At 37.8% G+C, this 20,982-nt stretch overlaps 1 protein-coding gene across 6 annotated transcripts in view; it reads left to right on the forward strand.

Moving 5' to 3' along the window:
- The window catches only part of LOC126375470 (stromal interaction molecule homolog), a 76,990-nt gene that overhangs the window by 52,994 nt on the left and 3,014 nt on the right, over positions 1-20,982 (forward strand). For 4 of the 6 annotated variants that reach the window (XM_050022415.1, XM_050022413.1, XM_050022416.1 and 1 more), the window contains 7 exons: positions 5,122-5,318; positions 7,540-7,659; positions 12,605-12,772; positions 14,315-14,449; positions 14,935-15,061; positions 16,319-16,381; positions 20,402-20,492. In XM_050022415.1, coding sequence (XP_049878372.1) covers positions 5,122-5,318; positions 7,540-7,659; positions 12,605-12,772; positions 14,315-14,449; positions 14,935-15,061; positions 16,319-16,381; positions 20,402-20,492 — 901 coding nt within the window. The remainder of the gene's footprint in view (positions 1-5,121; positions 5,319-7,539; positions 7,660-12,604; positions 12,773-14,314; positions 14,450-14,934; positions 15,062-16,318; positions 16,382-20,401; positions 20,493-20,982) is intronic. The other 2 variants (XM_050022414.1, XM_050022418.1) reach the window with 1 other exon arrangement.

Consider the following 20,982-nt stretch of genomic DNA (forward strand, 5'->3'; position numbering starts at 1 on the left):
GTGCGAACGACAGAGACGTTGAAATAGTTGAATGTAAATCGTTCCTAATTCAAACTGTATTTCGCCGTTCAAAGTTTTGATTATTTTTTTGGGAGAATGATCTCATTGGGTTTTCATAACATATCGGATACTTAATAGCGTCCGTAAAAGTGAGGTTACTTCTTAATACATGGCGTCAAGATCATCGAGTTTTGTGCAGATTTTTTTAGTTTTACAGACGGTTGGTTAGTGTTAAAGTGTATTTGTGAAGTGGCGATGTGTGGTTGTGAGAATGTCAATATAAATGGTGTTTGAGACTTGGTTCGTGTTGGGAGCATCATATTGCGTGTACCTCGTGTTCAACGGTCGCTATGTCGACTTGACTGATGATGGTAGGTATTTTATTTTCTTAACTTAACTTAACTTAAATAAGATCACGCCTATTTCCCGTTGGGGTAAGCAGACACCACAAGAATTCCACTTACTACGAACCACCGATGTCGCTTCTTCCACTCTCGAGAAAAACTGTACTCATTATATCAATGATCAGACTGGGCGCCATAATTGGGTAGTATAGTTTTCATTTAGTCAAATGAGTTACTTTTTATCAAATGTCAATACAAGAAATTACTTCGGAGTTTGTATGAAAACTTACACCGTGACGGGATAGAATAACGCGATAATATACAGAACTTATTGTAGCGGTTTTCTTAACCTCCTAAAGTTCAATTATTTTTCCAGACTTATTTTTTTAAAGATTTGTTTGGATTTTAAACGAACTTTCGGTACATAACATAAACATAAACAACCTATACACGTCAAAATTAGTCATCATCAATTTAAGAGCCACGCTCTTGTCGGTGTAGCATTTAAAATACTCTCCATGCTACTTTTTTACGGAAAAATAGGGCAGTGGTTTCCCTCTTGCCTTCCGCCCCGCAGTACTCTGTCTGACGCGAGTGGGATGGCGCCCAGAGTAGTTACAAAGCCATACTAGGACTGAAAAAAAAAAAAAGTAAAATTAGTAAATAAATTAAATAACATTTATTAATTTATAGTAATAATTTGTTTCTTAATTTATTTTTGACCTAGCAAACTACTTAATGAGGATAAAAACTGGAAGCTCAAATGTAGGTGGCAGCACTGTTGTGTGTTCCTAAATTTCGACAGTTCTCCACACTGTCCAGCTAAAATTCTTTACTTACCGCAATATCGAATAAAAATGTCAATGCTTTGGGGATGACCCTGGCGGACGGCTAACATATTGTTATTTTTTGTTTTCACTATTCTAAAACTAGCTCTATCTCCTTCTTGCAATTATCATATTAAGTGAACAGCACTATTCTTAGAGCTGTCAAACTGAAATGAAAGTAAATTTTTTTCACCAAAACCGCTACTATGGATTTCTAATAAGCGCAGGAGCGCTTAAATAAATTTAGGAAAATTTATAGGCAACATTGTATGGACAGATCGCCTTTATATCCATCATGTTACGACACATACAGGGTGTTAGTGGCATCGTAACGAATACTGAGGGGATGATTCAAACCGTGATTCTGAGTTGATATCAAGTCGAATTTTCTGTCACAAAGTTGGTTTCTTTTTTGTTTTTTCAATTCTATACTTTTGCGAGTACGTACAGGTAGCCATACAAGCACGAATGGATGTTAGTGACACCGTAACTATTACTGAGCGGGATGATTCAGACCGTGATTCTGAGTTGATATCAAATGGAATTTCCCCACGGAAAAATTCATGAAAATTTGTGTTTTTTTGTTATTATTTTTAATTAAATACTTTTGCGACGGAAAATTGTGAATCATCCCTGAAAGTTTTCGTTACGATGTCACTAACACCCTGTAGGTATATCACATACTTAGCGTACGAGTATAATTTATTTATTTATTTATTAAAGGTCACCAACAGAGTTAACAACGAGTTTCTTACAGTAAAGATCTTCATAAAATGACATAGTAATTGTATGAAGATCTTACACAATAACACAATGATACATCAAAACAAAATACTATCTGTAAGGTTTACCGCAAATAATTGTGTCAATGTCACAAGTTAGAAACGTGTAGCACAGAAACATGCTATTTATTGCGCACACGCCAGTACCAACGGGAAAATTGTTCGACGTATTTGAGAAAATTACCATTTTTCCCGTTAAGCAGATACCACAACTGGTTTGACTCACTGGCGAGTAGGAGAATGAAACGCCATCAAACCGACACAATCCACCAGTTGGAGACTTCTCCTGCAGAGAGTGCGGTAGAGTTTGCCGCTCTAGGATTGGCTTGCACAGCCATGAAAGAAAGTGCATTTCTTCGAGGCAATGACGTCATAAATCGTCTGAAACAGACGTATAAGGCCAATGATGATGGAGATTTGTGTAGGTATTTAATGCTTGCTCCACACGTAAGCGGTATTAGGAGCGCCTAGGGTCGGGAATATTTGTAATTTTAGAGTTTCTGTGCACGCGGGGTTATAGAAAAACTACCCGACCGGCAACGATTTCGATGTCGCATCTGTGCACATTGCACTTTAGTCATCGTGTTTCACATTTTTATATAATCATACACTACTCATCAAAGAAATAACGTAGGTAACACCTGTTGGCAACCCCAACATCAAATTTATATTTTCATTACTGTGACAACATTTTGTCCCTTCACTTCCGATCTTCTGCACTCCATCTAACTACTGTAACATACTGTTTGTAAGAATTTTAATTAAATTCAGTGAGTTTTGCAAACTTCTGGACGTTTTCATCTCAGCGTTAGCCTCAGATAACCAGCCCTCACAGCCATTAGGAATTTTACACCCCAATCCTAACACACCTCTCAATCATAATAATATGAACGGCCTCTGTGGTCCAGTGGTTGAGAGCGTTGGATTCACGATCCGGAGGCCCCGGGTTCGAATCCCGGTGGGGACATATCACAAAAATCACTTTGTGATCTCTAGTTGGGTTACGACATTACAGGCTGATCACCTGATTGTCCGAAAGTAAAATGATCCGTGCTTCGGAAGGCACGTTAAACCGTTGATCCCGGTTACTATTTACTGATGTGAGTAATCGTTACATGAGCCATGTCAGGTGCCTTTGGCGCCTCAATCATAATCCTGACACCAGGGTTGATGAAGCTGGTATTCCACCTCACAACCCACATGATAAGAAGAAGATAAGATAATAATATGTTCCGTAATAGTAAGGATTATCAGAAAAATATTAAAATATTAATTTTTCAGTGGATATTACCAGGTTTTTTTTATTTCTAAATGTTAATATTCCAAATTCAAATTAAATTCGTGTTTTGTTAAACAATAATTCGGAAGTGTTTCGATTTATGTGATGAGAAGTATAATATATATACATCTGACTTACACATAGATGGCGAAGAGTTGGTGTATAACTATACACCTCTGCCAACCCTTCGGGAAAACATCATCTACATCTCCCAATGTTATCCCGTTTTCACTGAGTCCTTATCCCTAACCTGAATGAAGACAGGTCCGGTTTTTTATATAAGCGACTGCCTGTCTGACCTTTCAACCAGTGAAGGGAAAACCAACCCAATACAGATTAGGTAATTTACCGCCGAAACGTATTTCTCAGGAATGTAGGTTTCCTCACGATGTTTTCCTTCACCGCTGAATACGTGATAATCATTTGAGTTTCTTAAGGTTGGCAAGATTATGTTGCTGTATAAGTTCTAGAGCTTGGTCCAATGCCAATTCTTTAAAATTGTATGAAAAATGTACTTCTAGAAAGGGTAAAAACCAAAGAATTAACAGCCTTAACAGTTACTTACCTACATAACATAACATGAACTGCCTATATACGTCCCACTGCTGGGCACAGGCCTCCCCTCAATCAACCGGAGGGCGTATGGAGCATACTCCACCACGCTGCTCCACTGCGGGTTGGTGGAGGTGTTTTTACGGCAAATAGCCGGGACCAACGGCTTAACGTGCCCTTCGAAGCACGGAGTCATCTTACTTTTTCGGACAATCAGGTGATTCAAGCTTGAAAAGTCCAAACAAAGGACAGTCTCACAAAGTGATTTCGACAATGTCCCCATCGGGAATCGAACCCGGATCTCCAGATCGTGAGCCTAACGCTCTAACCACTAGACCACAGAGGCTGTTAGTGTTAACAGTTACTTACATATATCTAAACTACAACATACTTGACTTTAAGGCTTCATCCTCTGCCTACCTTGAAAGGTAAGGTAAGACGTGTATAATCCAGTTACTTGTTGCAAATCTGTATAACTTTGACATACAAAGCTTCAGTTCAGTGGCGGATTTATCTTAACCTCGTAAGGCTGAGATATCAAGACAATGGTTAAACTATGGGGTTTGGATTTTAAAAGAAAGATTCGGTCTTATGACTTTATAGCCGAATAGACGGCAAATGTTGGAGACGGACGGGGAAAAAAAATACTGAAGCGAAACGGTAAACGCGAAGCGTGAATTATATCGAGGGCGTTATACATAGTATTATTCCTTATTCTATGTCGAGGGCTAAACGGCTACGACCAATAGCCGTACGACGTCTATCCACGTCGACAACATTTGAAAAAAAAAAGAAGCATATTCGAGGGTTCCGACCAATAAACGGCGAATCGCTCGATATAATTCACGCCGCGCGCTGTTTCCTTGAAGCGCTTCCTGTACTGGTCCAGTTCTTGTAACTTCTGTATCTGCCTACCTCGCAAGGTTAATACTGTATTATAAGGGCATGTGTCTTGTCCCACTTCGAGTTCAAAAATCAATATTTTGGTATACATAAACAAAATTATTTTTATGCTAAGTAGTGGTAATGTAAAGTAGTCGTGACATGTCAGGGGCCTTTGGCGGCTCAATAGTAACCCTGACACCAGGGTTGATGAAGTTGGTAATCCACCTAACAACTCACACCATAGAAAAAGAAGAAGAAAGATCTGTATATAATATTTATTACTGCAAAAGTAATAACCGCATTCACGGCATTCGTTAAAAAACTAGACACGCACGGCTCAGTCGCCGTAAAGACCCTGCTGGCGGGCAAAGGCCTTCCCTTCACATTTCACCTAACACTTTCCCAACAACACGCGAACCTCCTAGATGTCTAACCACGTCCATGTTTCCCAGAAGGCAGCAGATGGAAGGACTGGCTGCTGGTGTCGTTGCTGCTCGGCGCGTTGTTTGGGGGGTGGGCGGCGCTGCGGGCCGGCCGCGCGTCCCGGGATCAACTCAAGCGCATGCTCCGTGACATGGAGCAGCTGCGCAAAGCCGAGATGGCGCTCGATGACATGCAGAAGGAGCTAGAGAAGGCGCGAATCGAACAGGTAATTATTATCTACATATACACCTCTGCCTACCTCTTTGGGGATACAGGCGTGATGCTATGTTACTTTTTATTCATTAAAACAAACATGCGGCTTATAAACAACTATCGACCCGCCCCGGCTTCGCTCGGGTGCAATGCCGAGGAAACTAAATGAAATTATTTACGACATCACATTAAAAACCTCAAAAATAACAGTATTTTTCCACTATTTAATGGATGTTATTATACATATAAACCTTCCTATTGAATCACTCTACCTATTTAAAAAAACCGCATCAAAATCCGTTGCGTAGTTTTAAAGATTTAAGCTTACATAGGGATATAGGGACAGAAAAAGCGACTTTGTTTTATAGTATGTAGTGATTAGCTCAAAACGCCAGCAAGTAACTACAATTTATATTATACCTAATAAACATAACAAATAATTTATGTCTGTTTTAAGTTCTTTGTTACCTATATTTAAAGTACCTATATTATGTAAATAGGCACATAGTTTGAGCCTACAAGTTGTTCTGTTGTTTGAAATAAATAAATAAAAATACACTGCTAACACCCGCAATAAGCTAGCTAGGTTATTACCTATACCTAGTCAAATGAGATGCTTTTTTCGTAACAGAATAATGTTACATCGAACCCTTTGTTACGATATCAAATAGACAAGCTTTAATCTCTGATCAAATAAGAAGTCATGAGTACGTAAAAGTGGTTCATCGAAGTTGCAGCGCAGCGTCCTGATCGTGGTTACAACAAAACAAGGTATCCTCAAAACTGACGGCTAACATTTCAAGGTTAGCCGCGCTGACGTCATCGAACCCTCCGTTTCCATATTGTAAAAAATAAATTATCCACGACCAATGTTTTTAATTTACTTGGCAAGGCAATTTTGTACTCAAGATTTACTTACGGTTTTAATGATTTTTATATAATATCTATGTGACAAGTGATAGTATTTAACTACGTTAGTCAGTAATACGCTTAATTTTCATGAATATAATTTAAGTCCTTAGAATGTTGGAGCTACCAATTTAATGATAACACTTACGTCATCAAACAACATACCTTGTTTTGTTGTACCATGGTCCCGATGTCAGGTGGCATTAGTGGGAGTGGGGGGAAGTGAAGGCTAGTCACTCGCTGCCTGTCAGTCACTCGACTCAGTTACGATCGGAACGCGGAAGGCGACGGACGTTGCCTCGTCGGTATTAGCAAGGACTCTGATAGTGTGAAATGGGAAAAAGCCAAGTACCTTTCAAAATGTCCCTTGTTTCGGCCAGTGTACCACGGACGTCGAGTTTCACTAACTCGAATGAATGTCATATTGTCAATCCTATGATGATATGATTGCGAAAGTGTCACCCAACCTGCCCGTAAGTAAAGTTATTGTGAATTTGTGATAATTAATCTGTCTTTTTGTTGTCTAAATTGAACTCCTTCAGTATGACGTTCGACAATTTGAATGTAGGGTAGATGACAATCTAGATACACTTTTTACGTAATGTTAACAGGTGTCTGGAATTTGTATGAAATAGATCAATGCGATGTCGAATCGCGCTGTGAAGCAAGTTGCTATCGCAAACACCAAATAATCCATGATTTTGAACAGATTTAGATTGTGTATTTATTCCTACCTACATATATTTAAAGACTATTTTAGTTTTTTTCGATATACCCACTTTTTTAACGGTTATATTCGGCAAAATTATCTAATTAAGGCTTGAATTGCGGGACCGTAACACGTGGCAGCTACTTTCACGTGTATACGCTAACTGGCATGAAAGTAGATTGCACTACATTTGATTTCCGGACGTACCGTTGGCAGGTTTAGGTTGCAAATGTATCGCAGTGCCACGTGCCGGTAGACAAAGGACTCGTTCGCAAATGGACCTGCATTAGTTTTTGGGCTCTTTCCTAAAATGCCCTATTCGTAGAATACCCTAGTCGTACAATGCCCTATTCGTAGAATACCCTATTCGTAGAATAAATACCCTATCCGTAGAATACCCTATCCGTAGAATACCCTATTCGTAGAAATACCCTATTTGCCATTTTGAGAATAGGTCGTTTTAAGAATAAGCATTGTACGAATAGGTTCTTTTTTTAAGGGTAAGGCGTTTTACGAATTAGTCATTAGTCTACTAAACCATGCAAACTACTGCCCCGTTTGACTGGCATGTGTATTATATGAGTAATTGATTGAATGTTTTTTTATCTCTTTACAGGAAAGCGCAACTACAGAGAAGAAGAATCTAGAAAAAAGGTTACGGGAGGCTGGCGACACTCCCCTCCTCAACTCCACCTCTTCTGATTTGGAGGTGACACAGCTCAAAACTGAAATTGAGGTAATGTATTATTTTTTCGTATTGATAAAAATGCTCCGGTAGTAGTTCGATTGTAGTGTTACTGTGGAATTGAGAAGGGAATGTAAAGTTGGTTTGGACACGTATAGCGGATGAAGGATAATAGAATTACGAAAGCGGTATATAAAGTGAAGGTTGATGGTAGGGCTGGCAGAGGAAGACCTAGAAGGACGTTGAAACGGAGATTTTTGACTACCTTATAGGAAGGTAGGTAAAATAGACAAGGTGTTATAAATACCGATATGTTTCAGAAATTTATAAAGTGGTGTTTACCTGAAGGGCACAGCTAGATGTTATAGACCGGTGAGCATGAGACAAAGAAAACTCCCTTGAATTTGTACAATGTATATTTTAAATATACAAATTTAATTATCCATAGGTAGGTAGAAAACCCTATGGAGGGAGACAGGTCGCGCTTTGGTCCGTCAGGTTAATTGTCACTCCGTAACAACCATGGGATATCACTATATTTAAAAACACTGTCCGTACACCTGTAGGCACCTCACTTACTCGAGGACCTCCGACTATCAAGCCTACCTGAGGCGTTCCGGAATACCGTACAGGTGATGCGTTGAGGCCGGCTCAGGCCAGGGCGTGCTGGACGATGGCGGCGCAGCGGGCCAACTGTTACGCAGCTGGCGGGCTGCACGTCCACCGGTCCACCTCGCAGTCCTTCACCGGGCCTTATCCGGAGTGTTGACAAAAGGAGAGGCGCGGCACATCCACATGCGCGCCGCACAAAGAAAAGCTCCGACGTGCAAACAACCAAGGCAAGCTCCGCCGTAATGAAGCTTGGAATAACTCTCCAATGCAGAAGAAAACAGTAGCAATCTTCATTCACAAAATTTGTTGAAATAGTCTGATCCAATCATAAACTTCTTCTTAGATTAAAACTTGCAAAAACGTTAAAACGTTAAAACTTAAAGAAAAACAAAAAACCCCATCTGCAACAAGGAATGGCAATGATTAGCATGTGGTTCAGCTGACAGCGTGGCAATGCAACTCACGAGTGTAAAACAAAGAAAATAACTTACAGGTTCATCCGGGATAGTTGGGCATCGCTCGGATGAAACCTAAACCCACCCACTGGACCTTAGGCGATGGGATTTCAATGATGTTGCTGAAAACAAGGACCTCGAGGTTATCACAAAGTTGGTGCAAAAATATGCACGAAGAATTGCGAGGACTTACCATCTCGGTTAAGTTATTTGTTTAAATCGAGACATCGGCTCTTGATGTCGCCGATAAATCGTGGCTTTTAATTTGCCCACATTATTGTTACGGCAGTGGAGTCTCCGGCGCTCTCGCGACGTCCCCACTTTCCATAACCTGTCTCTCAGCTCAGCCAGCTGTCAGTCTGACACAAGAACCACGAACAAAGTTGCCAAACTAGAAAAAATCTACCAAACCATAAATTCGCCGAATCAACGACAACAATCGATCGACTTGTTTGATCCCAAAATTTAAACAATATAATTATAATATATCAAAAATAAATGTTGCAGATAATTTTAATATAATAATTTAGAAGAAAATAAAATAATCAAAAATATTCGGGCCCATCGATAACCCTGCAGCGCCATCTGTGATTTCCTGCGGGTAAAATATAAAAACAACGTTATATCGCAAGAAACCACAAGATGTCGCTACAAGGCTCGTTGGTCCGAAATGCTTCGTTACAACGTACATTGACCAAATTGGAGATGCCCTTAGAAAAGGTTCAGTACGATTTACTCTGAACCGGCGTACGTATATAAAATGTGGAGGAAGTAAGATAAGTGTATCAGGATCGAAGCAAATGGAATTCCATAGTCTCTGCTTACCCCGGTGGGATATAGGCTTGAGTTTATGTATGTATGTGTACCCTGGAGTTATAATTTAATATATTTGAGGGTGTCGCAAAGAGGGTACATAATTTGGACTAAGCAAAGGGTATAGCGAGGTAAGGAAGACGAAATGGCCCCCACGGCCCATGACGGAATTATCATTTGTACTGGTATTGGCACTCTAAAAGAATACGAAATGTAAGGTCGTTGACCCCTGACCTTGACCTGTCTTTGAGATATTCGAGAAAATTCGTACGCGCGCCGAGTTTTTTCAATTTTTTTTTTCCGAAAAACTATAAAAGCTAGAAGGATGGGACCAATTGCGTATAATTAGGGGGGATACTTTGAAAAATATTCTGTATTTTTTTCAGAGTTCTGGTGAAATGACAACTGTGCAAAATAATTAAACAAAATATAAATATATTTTTTTAGTACTGTTCTATTATGTCTACCGCGTCAAAAAAAAATATAATACTCTTTGATTTATATACTTACACCACACAAAAACTGATCAAAATCAAAGAGGCGCTTCTTGAGTAATTATGAATTTACTTAGTGTGCGTACGGCTGGTAGGAACTAATTAAAGAGGTCGTTTTTAGATTAATTATTATAATTACGTGTTAAACATAATTTTAATCATCATCATCACTATTTTCATTTATTACAACATTGATTGCATCACTTGAAAATATTTTCGACAGAATTTCAGCAGGACGTAAAATGCGAGATAGATATCTCGCATGAGCTAAATAATATAATCATTACACTTGCGACATATGAAAATAGACTTGCGAAAATCGTATTCTGGGCAAAAGAAAACCCTTTTATGCAAAGCGTTTACAAACTGTACTACGAACGGGTTTATAGTTGATTTTGCTGGGCCAATTTATGGTGTATATCAGGATCGCGGGTGTATTTCTCAGATCAGCCTAAATATATTGCAGTTATTTGGTACCTTCTGTGTACTTTTACGTACCTCTCCTGAAAATCTGTGTACCTACGTCCATACAATGATATTTTGAATATTAGGTACACCCGCCATCGTGATGTCAGAACCGCGGGTGTACTGTTAACCAATATATGTACCTTAGTACACTGTTTAACTACATTTGGTACCTTTTGTGTACCTCAAGAAACAAGTATTAAACCAATAAAATACGGTATACTTTCTGAGAAATTCCAAAAAAACTTTTTTTTTTGCACTGTGATTGTGCAATCAATACAAAAGTACCTACCTCAATTTTTTTTCTGATTCGATTCCCAGTAAGCCACATTTGTGCCTACATGTTTAATGCGGTGATTCTGGGTTCGAATCCTGGTATAGCCAAAAAATAGTACACATACAATGTTGAGGCTCTGGGTTCGATTCCCGGTAAGGACATAATAGTAGATGTTTAATGTGGAGGTTCTGGGTTCGAATCCCGGGATGGGCATAGTAGTATATGTTTAATGTGAAGGTTCTGGGTTCGATTACTGTTTTTTTTAAGTAAAATAATAACGACGTAAAAGAGAAAAAAATGATTTTTTGAAATTTCTTAGAAAGTATACCGTATTTTATTGGTTTAATACTTGTTTCTTGAGGTACACAAAAGGTACCAAATGTAGTTAAACAGTGTACTAAGGTACATATATTGGTTAACAGTACACCCGCGGTTCTGACATCACGATGGCGGGTGTACCTAATATTCAAAATATCATTGTATGGACGTAGGTACACAGATTTTCAGGAGAGGTACGTAAAAGTACACAGAAGGTACCAAATAACTGCAATATATTTAGGCTGATCTGAGAAATACACCCGCGATCCTGATATACACAATTTATGGTACGGAAAATGATGCCACTATTATGAAGAAAGTGCTACAGGATGCTAAACTTAAAACTCTAGTTCGTAGTACAGATTGTAAACGGTTTGCATAAATATAATAAAATTTGCCCAGAATACGATTTTCGCAAGTCGATTTTCATATGTCGCAAGTGTAATAATTATATTACTTAGCTCATGCGAGATATCTATCTCGCATTTTACGTCCTGCTGAAATTCTGTCGAAAATATTTTCAGATGATGCAGTCAATGTTGTAATAAATGAAAATAGTGATGATGATGATTAAAATTATGTTTAACATGTAATTATAATAATTAATCTAAAAACGACCTCTTTAATTAGTTCCTACCAGCCGTACGCACACTAAGTAAATTCATAATTACTCAAGAAGCGCCTCTTTGATTTTGATCAGTTTTTGTGTGGTGTAAGTATATAAATCAAAGAGTATTATATATTTTTTTTTGACGCGGTAGACATAATAGAACAGTACTAAAAAATATATTTATATTTTGTTTAATTATTTTGCACAGTTATCATTTCACCAGAACTCTGAAAAAAATACAGAATATTTTTCAAAGTATCCCTAATTATACGCAATTGGTCCCATCCTTCTAGCTTTTATAGTTTTTCGGAAAAAAAAATTAAAAAAACTCGGCGCGCGTACGAACTTTCTCGAATATCTCAAAGACAGGTCAAGGTCAGGGGTCAACGACCTTACATTTCGTATTCTTTTCGAGTGCCAATACCAGTACAAATGATAATTCCGTCATGGGCCGTGGGGGCCATTTCGTCTTCCTTACCTCGCTATACCCTTTTTGAATATAATGACGGTACAGTCAAGTAAACTCTTCGTTCGTATAAGAAATTAGGAAACGAAACGGTTTGCGAGGATTCTTGGGATAAGTACCCGTGGCAATCGGGTCGTGTACTAACTAGGTTCAAGATAAAAATAAAATTCTGATTATTAAATAAAGACAGAACTTAAAACTACTTAACGAAAAAATTTTCTTTTTTCTATTTAACTTATTTATGAATTTTAAACAATAAAAACGCAATAATAAGTGCGACATTTTATCACGTTTTTTTCTATAACCTCTGCTGACGTGTGCTTTTTCGTACAAATTCTACGGTAATTTCGTGTTTTGACGTTTAGTAAGTGATCTGACTAGTTGAAAACTAGCCTATTAGTGAAATAGAAATGTCTGCCGACGTCGGGTTGACTGTTTATGTGGAATGTAAACATTGCTTGTCTAACTAACCAATGTCCATTACAGAGGCTGCGCGCAGAGCTACGGCGGGCGGAAGGCGAGCTGGAAGACCGGTGCTGGGCCCCGCCGCCGGGGCTGCAACAGTGGTTGCAGCTCACACACGAGGTGGAGAACCGCTCCTACCTCCGCAAGAAGCATCAGGCTGAGATGCAGCTGCAAGTCGCCAGGGAAGCTGTGAGTATACCCCTACTAATAGCACTCTGTACTGCGTAATTAGCGCGCGTGGATTGTTTGTCTCAAATTCAAATGTATCTTTATTCAATAGGTAACATAGTTACACTTTGAATCGTCAATTTTTACATAACGAACGTCTCATCCGCCTAAAACTACTGCAGCTTCGTCCGATTCCTGAAGACACCTAATTTTATTTTAAGTTGTACCCGTCATTTTCTTATCCGCCGAAAAGGAAAAGCACGAATGATTGACCTGTTAATTTTAAAATTGATGAAATCTGAATACCGTTAGTCCATACAATGCATATCAACTTGTTTGTATAATATTAATTTGTTATGCTCTGATGAAGAAGAGTCTGCCTACTATGTAGCCAGTAAAACTTTTTATAACGGAATTCTGATTCATCGCGTTCTGTCTTCGATTAATCAGAAATCGGAATCATTTATTCAACGTAATTATCATAGATGAACTTTAGGTCAAACTAACATTTTTGAATCTACGTCATTTCGCAAGCTGTTATGGCTGAGGAGAAGAAATGACAAGAAACTGCAATGTCAGGAAATTAAGTAATCATTAATCTTATAATAAGCATTTTTACATAACGTAAGCTTCAAATACAAATACACAAACACAACTCTTTATTGCACTTAACCTCTCATCTGCCGGAACGCGGATCTCGACCAGACACAATGTAAAATCTATTGTCTGGTATCTCGGCAGATGAGAGGTTAAAACATTATTATAATTAGATAGATAACAGCCCCCGTCGTCCAGTGGTTCAGCGTTGGGCTCGCGATCCGGAGGTTCCGGGTTCGAATCCCGGTGGGGACATATCACAAAAATCACTTTGTGATCCCCAGTTTGGTTAGGACATTACAGGCTGATCACCTGATTGTCCAAAAAGTAAGATGATCATAGATGAACTTTAAGCCGTTGGTCCCGGTTACTACTTACTGATGTAAGTAGGTAGTCGTTACATGAGCCATGTCAGGGGCCTTTGGCGGCTCAATAGTAACCCTGACACCAGGGTTGATGAGGTTGGTACTCCACCTCACAACCCACACGACAGAAAAAGATTAGATACAACAAGCGGCCTTATTGCTAAGGTAGCAATCTCTTCCAGGCAAACTTTTGTAGCGTTTAAACGTAGGTAGCTGGATGGACAGTGCAAAATTTAAGTATAACCTAGATTTAAATTTATTTTCTGATTTATTATTTGTACTCAGCGGTGAAGGAAAACATCGTGAGAAAACCGACATTCCGAGAAATGGTATGTGACTTAACCTGTGTTGATCTGGTTTTCCCTTCGCGGGTTGGAAGGTCGAACAGGCAGTCGTTTCTGTAAAAAACCGGACTTGTCAAATCTTCAGGTTAGGTAAGCGGACCCTGTGAAAAACGGGATAATGCTAGGGAGATGATGATGAATTTGTAGTGACATATTTTTGTGACCGCCATTTGCCATGTACTTAGCTTAACTAATTATTTCTTTTTATTTTGGTGCAATAAAGTGTATTTGTATTGTATTGTATTGTGACATTCCAGTGCGAGAAGCTACGCAAGAAGCGGTCGAGCCTGGTGGGCGCGTTCGTGTCCACCCACGGCAAGTCCATAGACGACGTGGACCGGTCCATAGTGGAGGCCCGCACTGCGCTCAACGAGGTCACGCAGGAACTACAGGTAAACTATCACAATAGAAGAAAAAATACAGGGTGTTAGGACATCGTAACGAAAATTTCTGTTTATTTTGTGAAATGTGACGTCACACGAAACTCAATCATGGCCGCCCGTGTTTCGAGTCCTGTAATACACAGATAAAAATCGCATTCTTATTTCGCAAAAATAAAATATTTAAAAATGATCTTAATAAGAAAGCTGAAAAAGAAAAAAAAATCCCAATTAGGGATAAGCTCGCCTATGCTTTATCTAACGATAAATTATATGTACATTTTCTTTGTATTCTAAAGCAATAAAGAGTATACAAACAAACAAAGCTGTTGGATAATTATCAATAAATAATAAACTACCATATCCGACATATTTCATATTTTATTGTCACAACTGTCAAGTAGCCGATTATTTATGGTTGACTTGGTCATAAAAAAATTGCGCGCGGCCTATATTAGTTAAAAGTATATTAACAAAATGTGACGTGTGTGTTATAGGAGCGCATGCACAGGTGGAAGCAGATCGAGCGCATGTGCGGGTTCAACATTATCAACAACAACGGGCTGCAGTACCTCGAGAGTGCGCTCTACAGGAACGTCAACGGTCGCGCGCCGGGCAGCAGAGGTACGAAACACTTCTTAAAAAATAACTCCACCCTCTTCATAAATTTATTCACTATTATATTTTTTGTTTTTTATTATTATATTTTATTTATTTTTTTATTTATTTATTATTTCTTCTTTATAAATTTATTTTATTCTTATTCTTTTAAAGCCCTTCTTGGCAATGGAAAACTCTCAAACAGAAAACTGAGTTGTCAAGCTGGGACGAACGTGTGCCTGATTCCTGCAGACACCCCCTAATTTTGTTTTAACCGTCATTTTCTTATCCGCCGAAAAGGAAAGGGGCGGGTGATTGGCAACTGTTAATTTTAAAATGAATTAATAATCCGGGCGAATAAAATAGGCATCCCGCTGATATTCGGCATCTTTGACATGTGCTGTCAACTTAATTCGGGTTATTGGCCATGATAAAATTTTGGGTGAGGTTTTTAAATTTCCGCCTAAAATTGACGTGTGTTCCATGAACTTAAAATTAGATGGTGTGTACTGGAATCAGCACAAAATTCATATAAAATATGAAACTTACAATTTCATAAAAAAAAGTGAAACTGTTAGGTTAGGTTAGGTTAGGGTGTTAGTGACATCGTAACGAATATTAAGGGGGATGGTTCAGACCATGATTCTGAGTTATTATCAAGTGGAATTTTCCGTCGCAAAATTCATGAATTTCTTTTTGTTTTTTTAAATTATTTTTAATTCTATACTTTTGCGATCGAAAATTCCACTTGATATTAACTCAGAATAACGAGCTGAATCAGCCCTCTCAGTATTCGTTACGATGTCCCCTACACCTCGTACAAGTACATACAGGTAGCCATACAATTAGGTATGGGTGTTAAGTGACACCGTAACGAATGCTGAGAGGGATGGTTCAGACCATGATTCTGAGTTGATATCAAGTGATTTTTTTGTGGGAAAATTCATTTTTTTTTTTAATTATTTTCCGTTCCATACTTTTGCGACGTAAAATTCCACTTGATATCAAGTCAGAATCATGGCCTGAAACATCCCTCAAAGTTTTCGTTACGATGTCAATAACACCCTGTATACTTTACATACACCATCCCTTAGTCAACTTTAACGAAACGCTTGCCACGATAAGCAACCGAACGCAATAACGAACCTATGCAAATAGAAGAACAAAACTAAGATTTACTTTAACCTATAAATTTTCGGTTTACTTTAACCGCTCATATATTTTCAATACACAGCAATGTCGAGTAGATAAAACTAATATTTACGTTGTTTTAAATTCCAGTGCGCATGAGCAGCTCTCAGGACGACCTGAGCGTGGGCGACGACGCGTCGGTGTGCGGCTCGGGTAAGCTGGACGAACTCTCGCTGTTCCACGAACACGTAGACTAGGCGCCGGCGCGGCCTGCCTGAACGATACTATATCGTCTCTTTATCGTGAAAATTATGTAACCGGTGATTTTACCTTCAACGAAACCAAAATTTCTTTCAATTGATATCAACTCTGGAAAAATTGGGGCCAATTTTTTTTTACCTAGATTGCAACTAGTCTGTTGTGAGGTTTTGTTAACAAAATCTCATCCCAATGTGATGTTTCAAAAAGGCGTTTTAGTGGTTTTCACTATAAGGCGACGTACGTCCCACTGCTGGGCACAGGCCTCCTATATTAAACCACAGAGGATATGGAGCATACTCCACCGCATATGCTCCATATACTCCATAGAGCAGAAGCGTGGCGACGCTGCTCCATCGTGGATTCCTGGAGGTGCTGGGGCTAGTAGTCGGACCCAACAGCTAGATTTAAATACTATCTTTCTGCCTGACTTCCGGTCCCCCCCCCCCACCCGCGGAATGTTTGTTTCTAATCCCTTTTTCATCCCCTTAGGGGGTGATTTTCGCGATAAAAACTATACTATGTTCTTCCCTAGTGCTCAAACTATCTCCATTCCAAATTTTATCTAAATTAGTTAGGCGGTTTAACCGTGAAAAGTTTAGTTACTTTTGTATTTTCAACATTACGTTAGTTTAGGTTTTCGACATTTTAGTCGGCGTGCAAATACCGCATAGTGTTTCCGTGGTAATGATGGAGCCTAATCATCAAAGCTAACGGCTAAAATTTACTTAAAACGGTAGAAATGGGTTTACTTATTAGGAAATTTATTTTTAATTATATTTTCATTTGGCATTTGAAGGTAACACTTTAGGCCACATCTTCATGTGCCATCTACACTAATATTTCGTTCAGACAGGCCAACAGCCAACTTAAAAATAATTCATAACTTTATTCATACTGAAATCATAAATGACAAATTGGTTCAATAAAAGCCTAAAAAGACTTCATTGTAGAACTTCATGGTTTCTTAGTTTGTTTTGATTTTTTTTAAACATATGTTTTGCTAATCATTGAGTTATTTAATACTTTATTTCTTCAATTTTTTGACATGTCTGTCACTGGGGTTATATGCATTTATAATCATTTACGAGAAAATATATTTTTGAATGTATGGCTCGTTTAATGCGAAACTATTCTGAATAAAAAATAAATAAACAGTATATTTCGTATTAGAATATAATCAGCTTGCATACATCCTACTGCTGGGCGCACGCCTCCCTTCAACCAACCGGGGGGGATATGGGTAAATGGGTATACTCCACCACGCACATATATTGAAGGTTGGTGGAGGTATGTACGCCCAAATTAGAATACACAAACAACCAATTTAGTTCCACTGCTGGGCACAGGTCTCCTCTTTCAACCAGAACTAGAATTTATGTAAAAAAATAGCATAGTCGATATAATTATGGAATCTATAAACCGCTTTTTATATTTGTGATGACTTGAAATAATGACAATCCTAAGTGTGCCAAAATCGAAGGCAGCTAAAAGCTAGACTGATAGTACAAATGGTTAAAAGTGGGCAATATCCTCGTCATCCCCCTAGCATTATCCCGATTCTTCACAGGGTTCGCTTCCCTAACCTGAACATTTGTCAGGTCCAGTTGGTACAGAGGCGACAGCCTGTTTGACCTTAACCCACGAAGGGAAAGCCACCCCAATACAGGTTAGGTCACATACCTCCGAAAATGCATTTCTCGGGAATGTGGGTTTCCTGACGATGTTTTCCTTCACCGTTGATCACGGGATAATTATGATCCAAACATGTATTCGAAAACACATTTGACAATCATTGGTTTAGGCCTGTGCTGGATTCGAACCTGCGACCTCAGTGAGTGGGTAAAGTGGGGAATACCCTCATAATTCAAATTACATTTATCTTTCTGGATTTAAAATGCGAATAAAGCCTAATGTAGGGGTGACATGCGTAGACTCTTCGTTTTAAAATTATGACTTATTCTGTTTTACTCGTTTGTTCCAAAATCTATTCAAATGGAAAGTAGCGACTAACCATTACTTGTCCTACCAATGTGCTGTTAGGATCCTTACACTCTTCTCCTTTTTATTTCCTTCTTACTCACAGTCACATAAAAAAAATCTTATGTGTGACAACCCTATTTTTGAACGATTCGCCAGAATAACAGTTTTATTTTGGTATATTTTTTAAACGTGATAACGCCCTTACTCGTATAATTAAAACACAAAACATAATGGCATTGTTACCCGTATGGTCACAAGTATTAATCTGTATAAACTTTGATACCATGTCACATTTACTCTTTTGATAAATCGAACTATATAATCTCACTAAATGTCAAATATGCTAATGTGACAGGGTACTGAAGCGGGTACATTGATAGTGCATGTGTGATATTTTTTGCCATACATATCCAATGATTTTCGACGCTAAAAGTATTAAGGAACCTAAAATATACATAATGTATTCTAGTGCTCAAAGATCATATCTATTACTCTAGGTGTTAGGCAGTTTATTGTACTTAAGTTTTGTACCTAAATAAATATTAAATCAAAATTGCACTAATTATACTTAAAACAAATTTTAAGGTACGATTAAATCGTAATTGTTTTTATTTTGCTTAAACACTTCTTTGAGTTCCTTCGCATTTTAAATGTATTTTTTTTATATTCATTTTTTATTGATTTAAAACCTGTTAATATATTATTTCCCTGATTTAAAAATATAGAAATTGTATACTTTTTTGTCGCTCTGTGCGACAAAATACTTTCTGGTGCTACCCTGCACAGCGATTATTTGGTAAACGTTTCCACGTTAGGTTGAATTGTGTCTTCAATTTCTTAAGTTCCTTACAATAAATAGATCTGACAATTTGATCTTCTATCACAAAATAGGTAACTATTAATCCTAAGTTTTTAGTTCAAAATTTTAATTTATTTTCTTTAGTTATAAGTTTTTGTGTATGTTTAGTTTATTTTGATTTAATAAAATATTTACGGAAAGTTTTTCTTGTTATCACAATCGATAGGAAGCTTTCAGGCATATTTTTTTTTTTAGATTATAAATGTTTGATTTAATCAAAGCATGTATGAAATGATTCGCCAGTGATGTTTTCTTTGGTTGGTGTGGGTTTTCTTCCATAGTTTTACCCTTGTGCATGTGTTGTAATCACCGAATTTTTTTTGGGTTATTTACGTACCAATTCCTGAATGTGAAAATAAATTGTAGATTTTATGAATTATCTACGCTTGAATTATTTACGCTTTTAATCGCTTTTTTCAGAATCCAAACATTTACGCGGCACATTTTGTATATTATATACTAATTAGATCATATTTTTATAGTAGAATGTTTTTTCCCAGTATGCACGTTTGAAAGCTTTTGACGATTGTGATTTTGTTTTATTTTGGCAACTACCTTTGTACCCACTTATCCCCACGCAAGGATTATCGTAGATTTTGCTTTGTGTTATTTTACTACAGCAGGTAAGATGTTTTCCAATTATAAATACTCATTATTGCTTTTTGTCATTACTAACAATTATTATTTATTACATCACATATATTATTTCATACATGCTTTGAGTATTAGGGTTAAAATAACCTTGAATAATATTACAGTTTGTAATCTGAAAATCAAGAAAAATATTTACTATTTCATTGACGATTGGCCATTAAAATACTTAAATATTTAATAACACATTTTTTTAAACTACCCGTCTTTACAGCTCTAGATAGATGTTATAAAATTAAGTCTTTATTTCGATAAGTGGTAGTAACTTATACACGGGCAGTCTGGCGAAAAGAGTAGAAAGAGATAGCGGTAAGGAATACTTTCCTTCCCTTATCACTTTTAAGAGGTTGGCAACTAACCGGTGTTGCCAATGTAAAAATAATTTCTACTCTTTCTAGCACGACGAGGTAGGGTTAGTATTCTCAATTGCTTTTTGGCAATAAAGGTGTGGTCTAGTGATGGAACTGTTGATGGTTTTTCAGTGGCGGACAACTTCTGTTGGCGCGAAGACTCTTCAGGCAGCGAAGCGGACGCTCCGCATTACCCGCTAGACTTGAGACTCGCCGAGGCCAGGTAAAAAAAATATACCAGTTTTATCGATGGCATATTATACAGGGTGTTAATGACTAATACTCAGACCATGATTCTGAGTTGTCATCAACGGGATTTTCCTGTCGGAAAATTAATGAAAATTTTAGTGGATTTTTTTTTAATTATTTTGCGTTCCACACTTTTGCGACGGAAATTTCCACTTGATATCAAGAACCATGGCCTCGGTTTTCGTTACGATGTCACTTAATACCCTCTGGGGTATTAGTGACATCGTAACGGGGAGATCGTTTTTTAACTTAATACACAAAAACTTTATGTACCTAAAACATAACGTATGTATTTGTTTTGATCGAACCAAATGGAATTCCATAGTCTCTATGTATGTATCCGTAAAACTAGATTCAATATATGAATTATTGAATTATGAAGTGACACATTTTGCAACTCTTGCATTAAATAGTTGCCTGGATCCACGGTATAATTTGCGAACAAGTAAATAAATACAGGTTAG

Source organism: Pectinophora gossypiella, chromosome 19, assembly GCF_024362695.1.
Source record: "Pectinophora gossypiella chromosome 19, ilPecGoss1.1, whole genome shotgun sequence".
NCBI classification, from domain to species: Eukaryota; Metazoa; Arthropoda; class Insecta; order Lepidoptera; family Gelechiidae; genus Pectinophora; species Pectinophora gossypiella.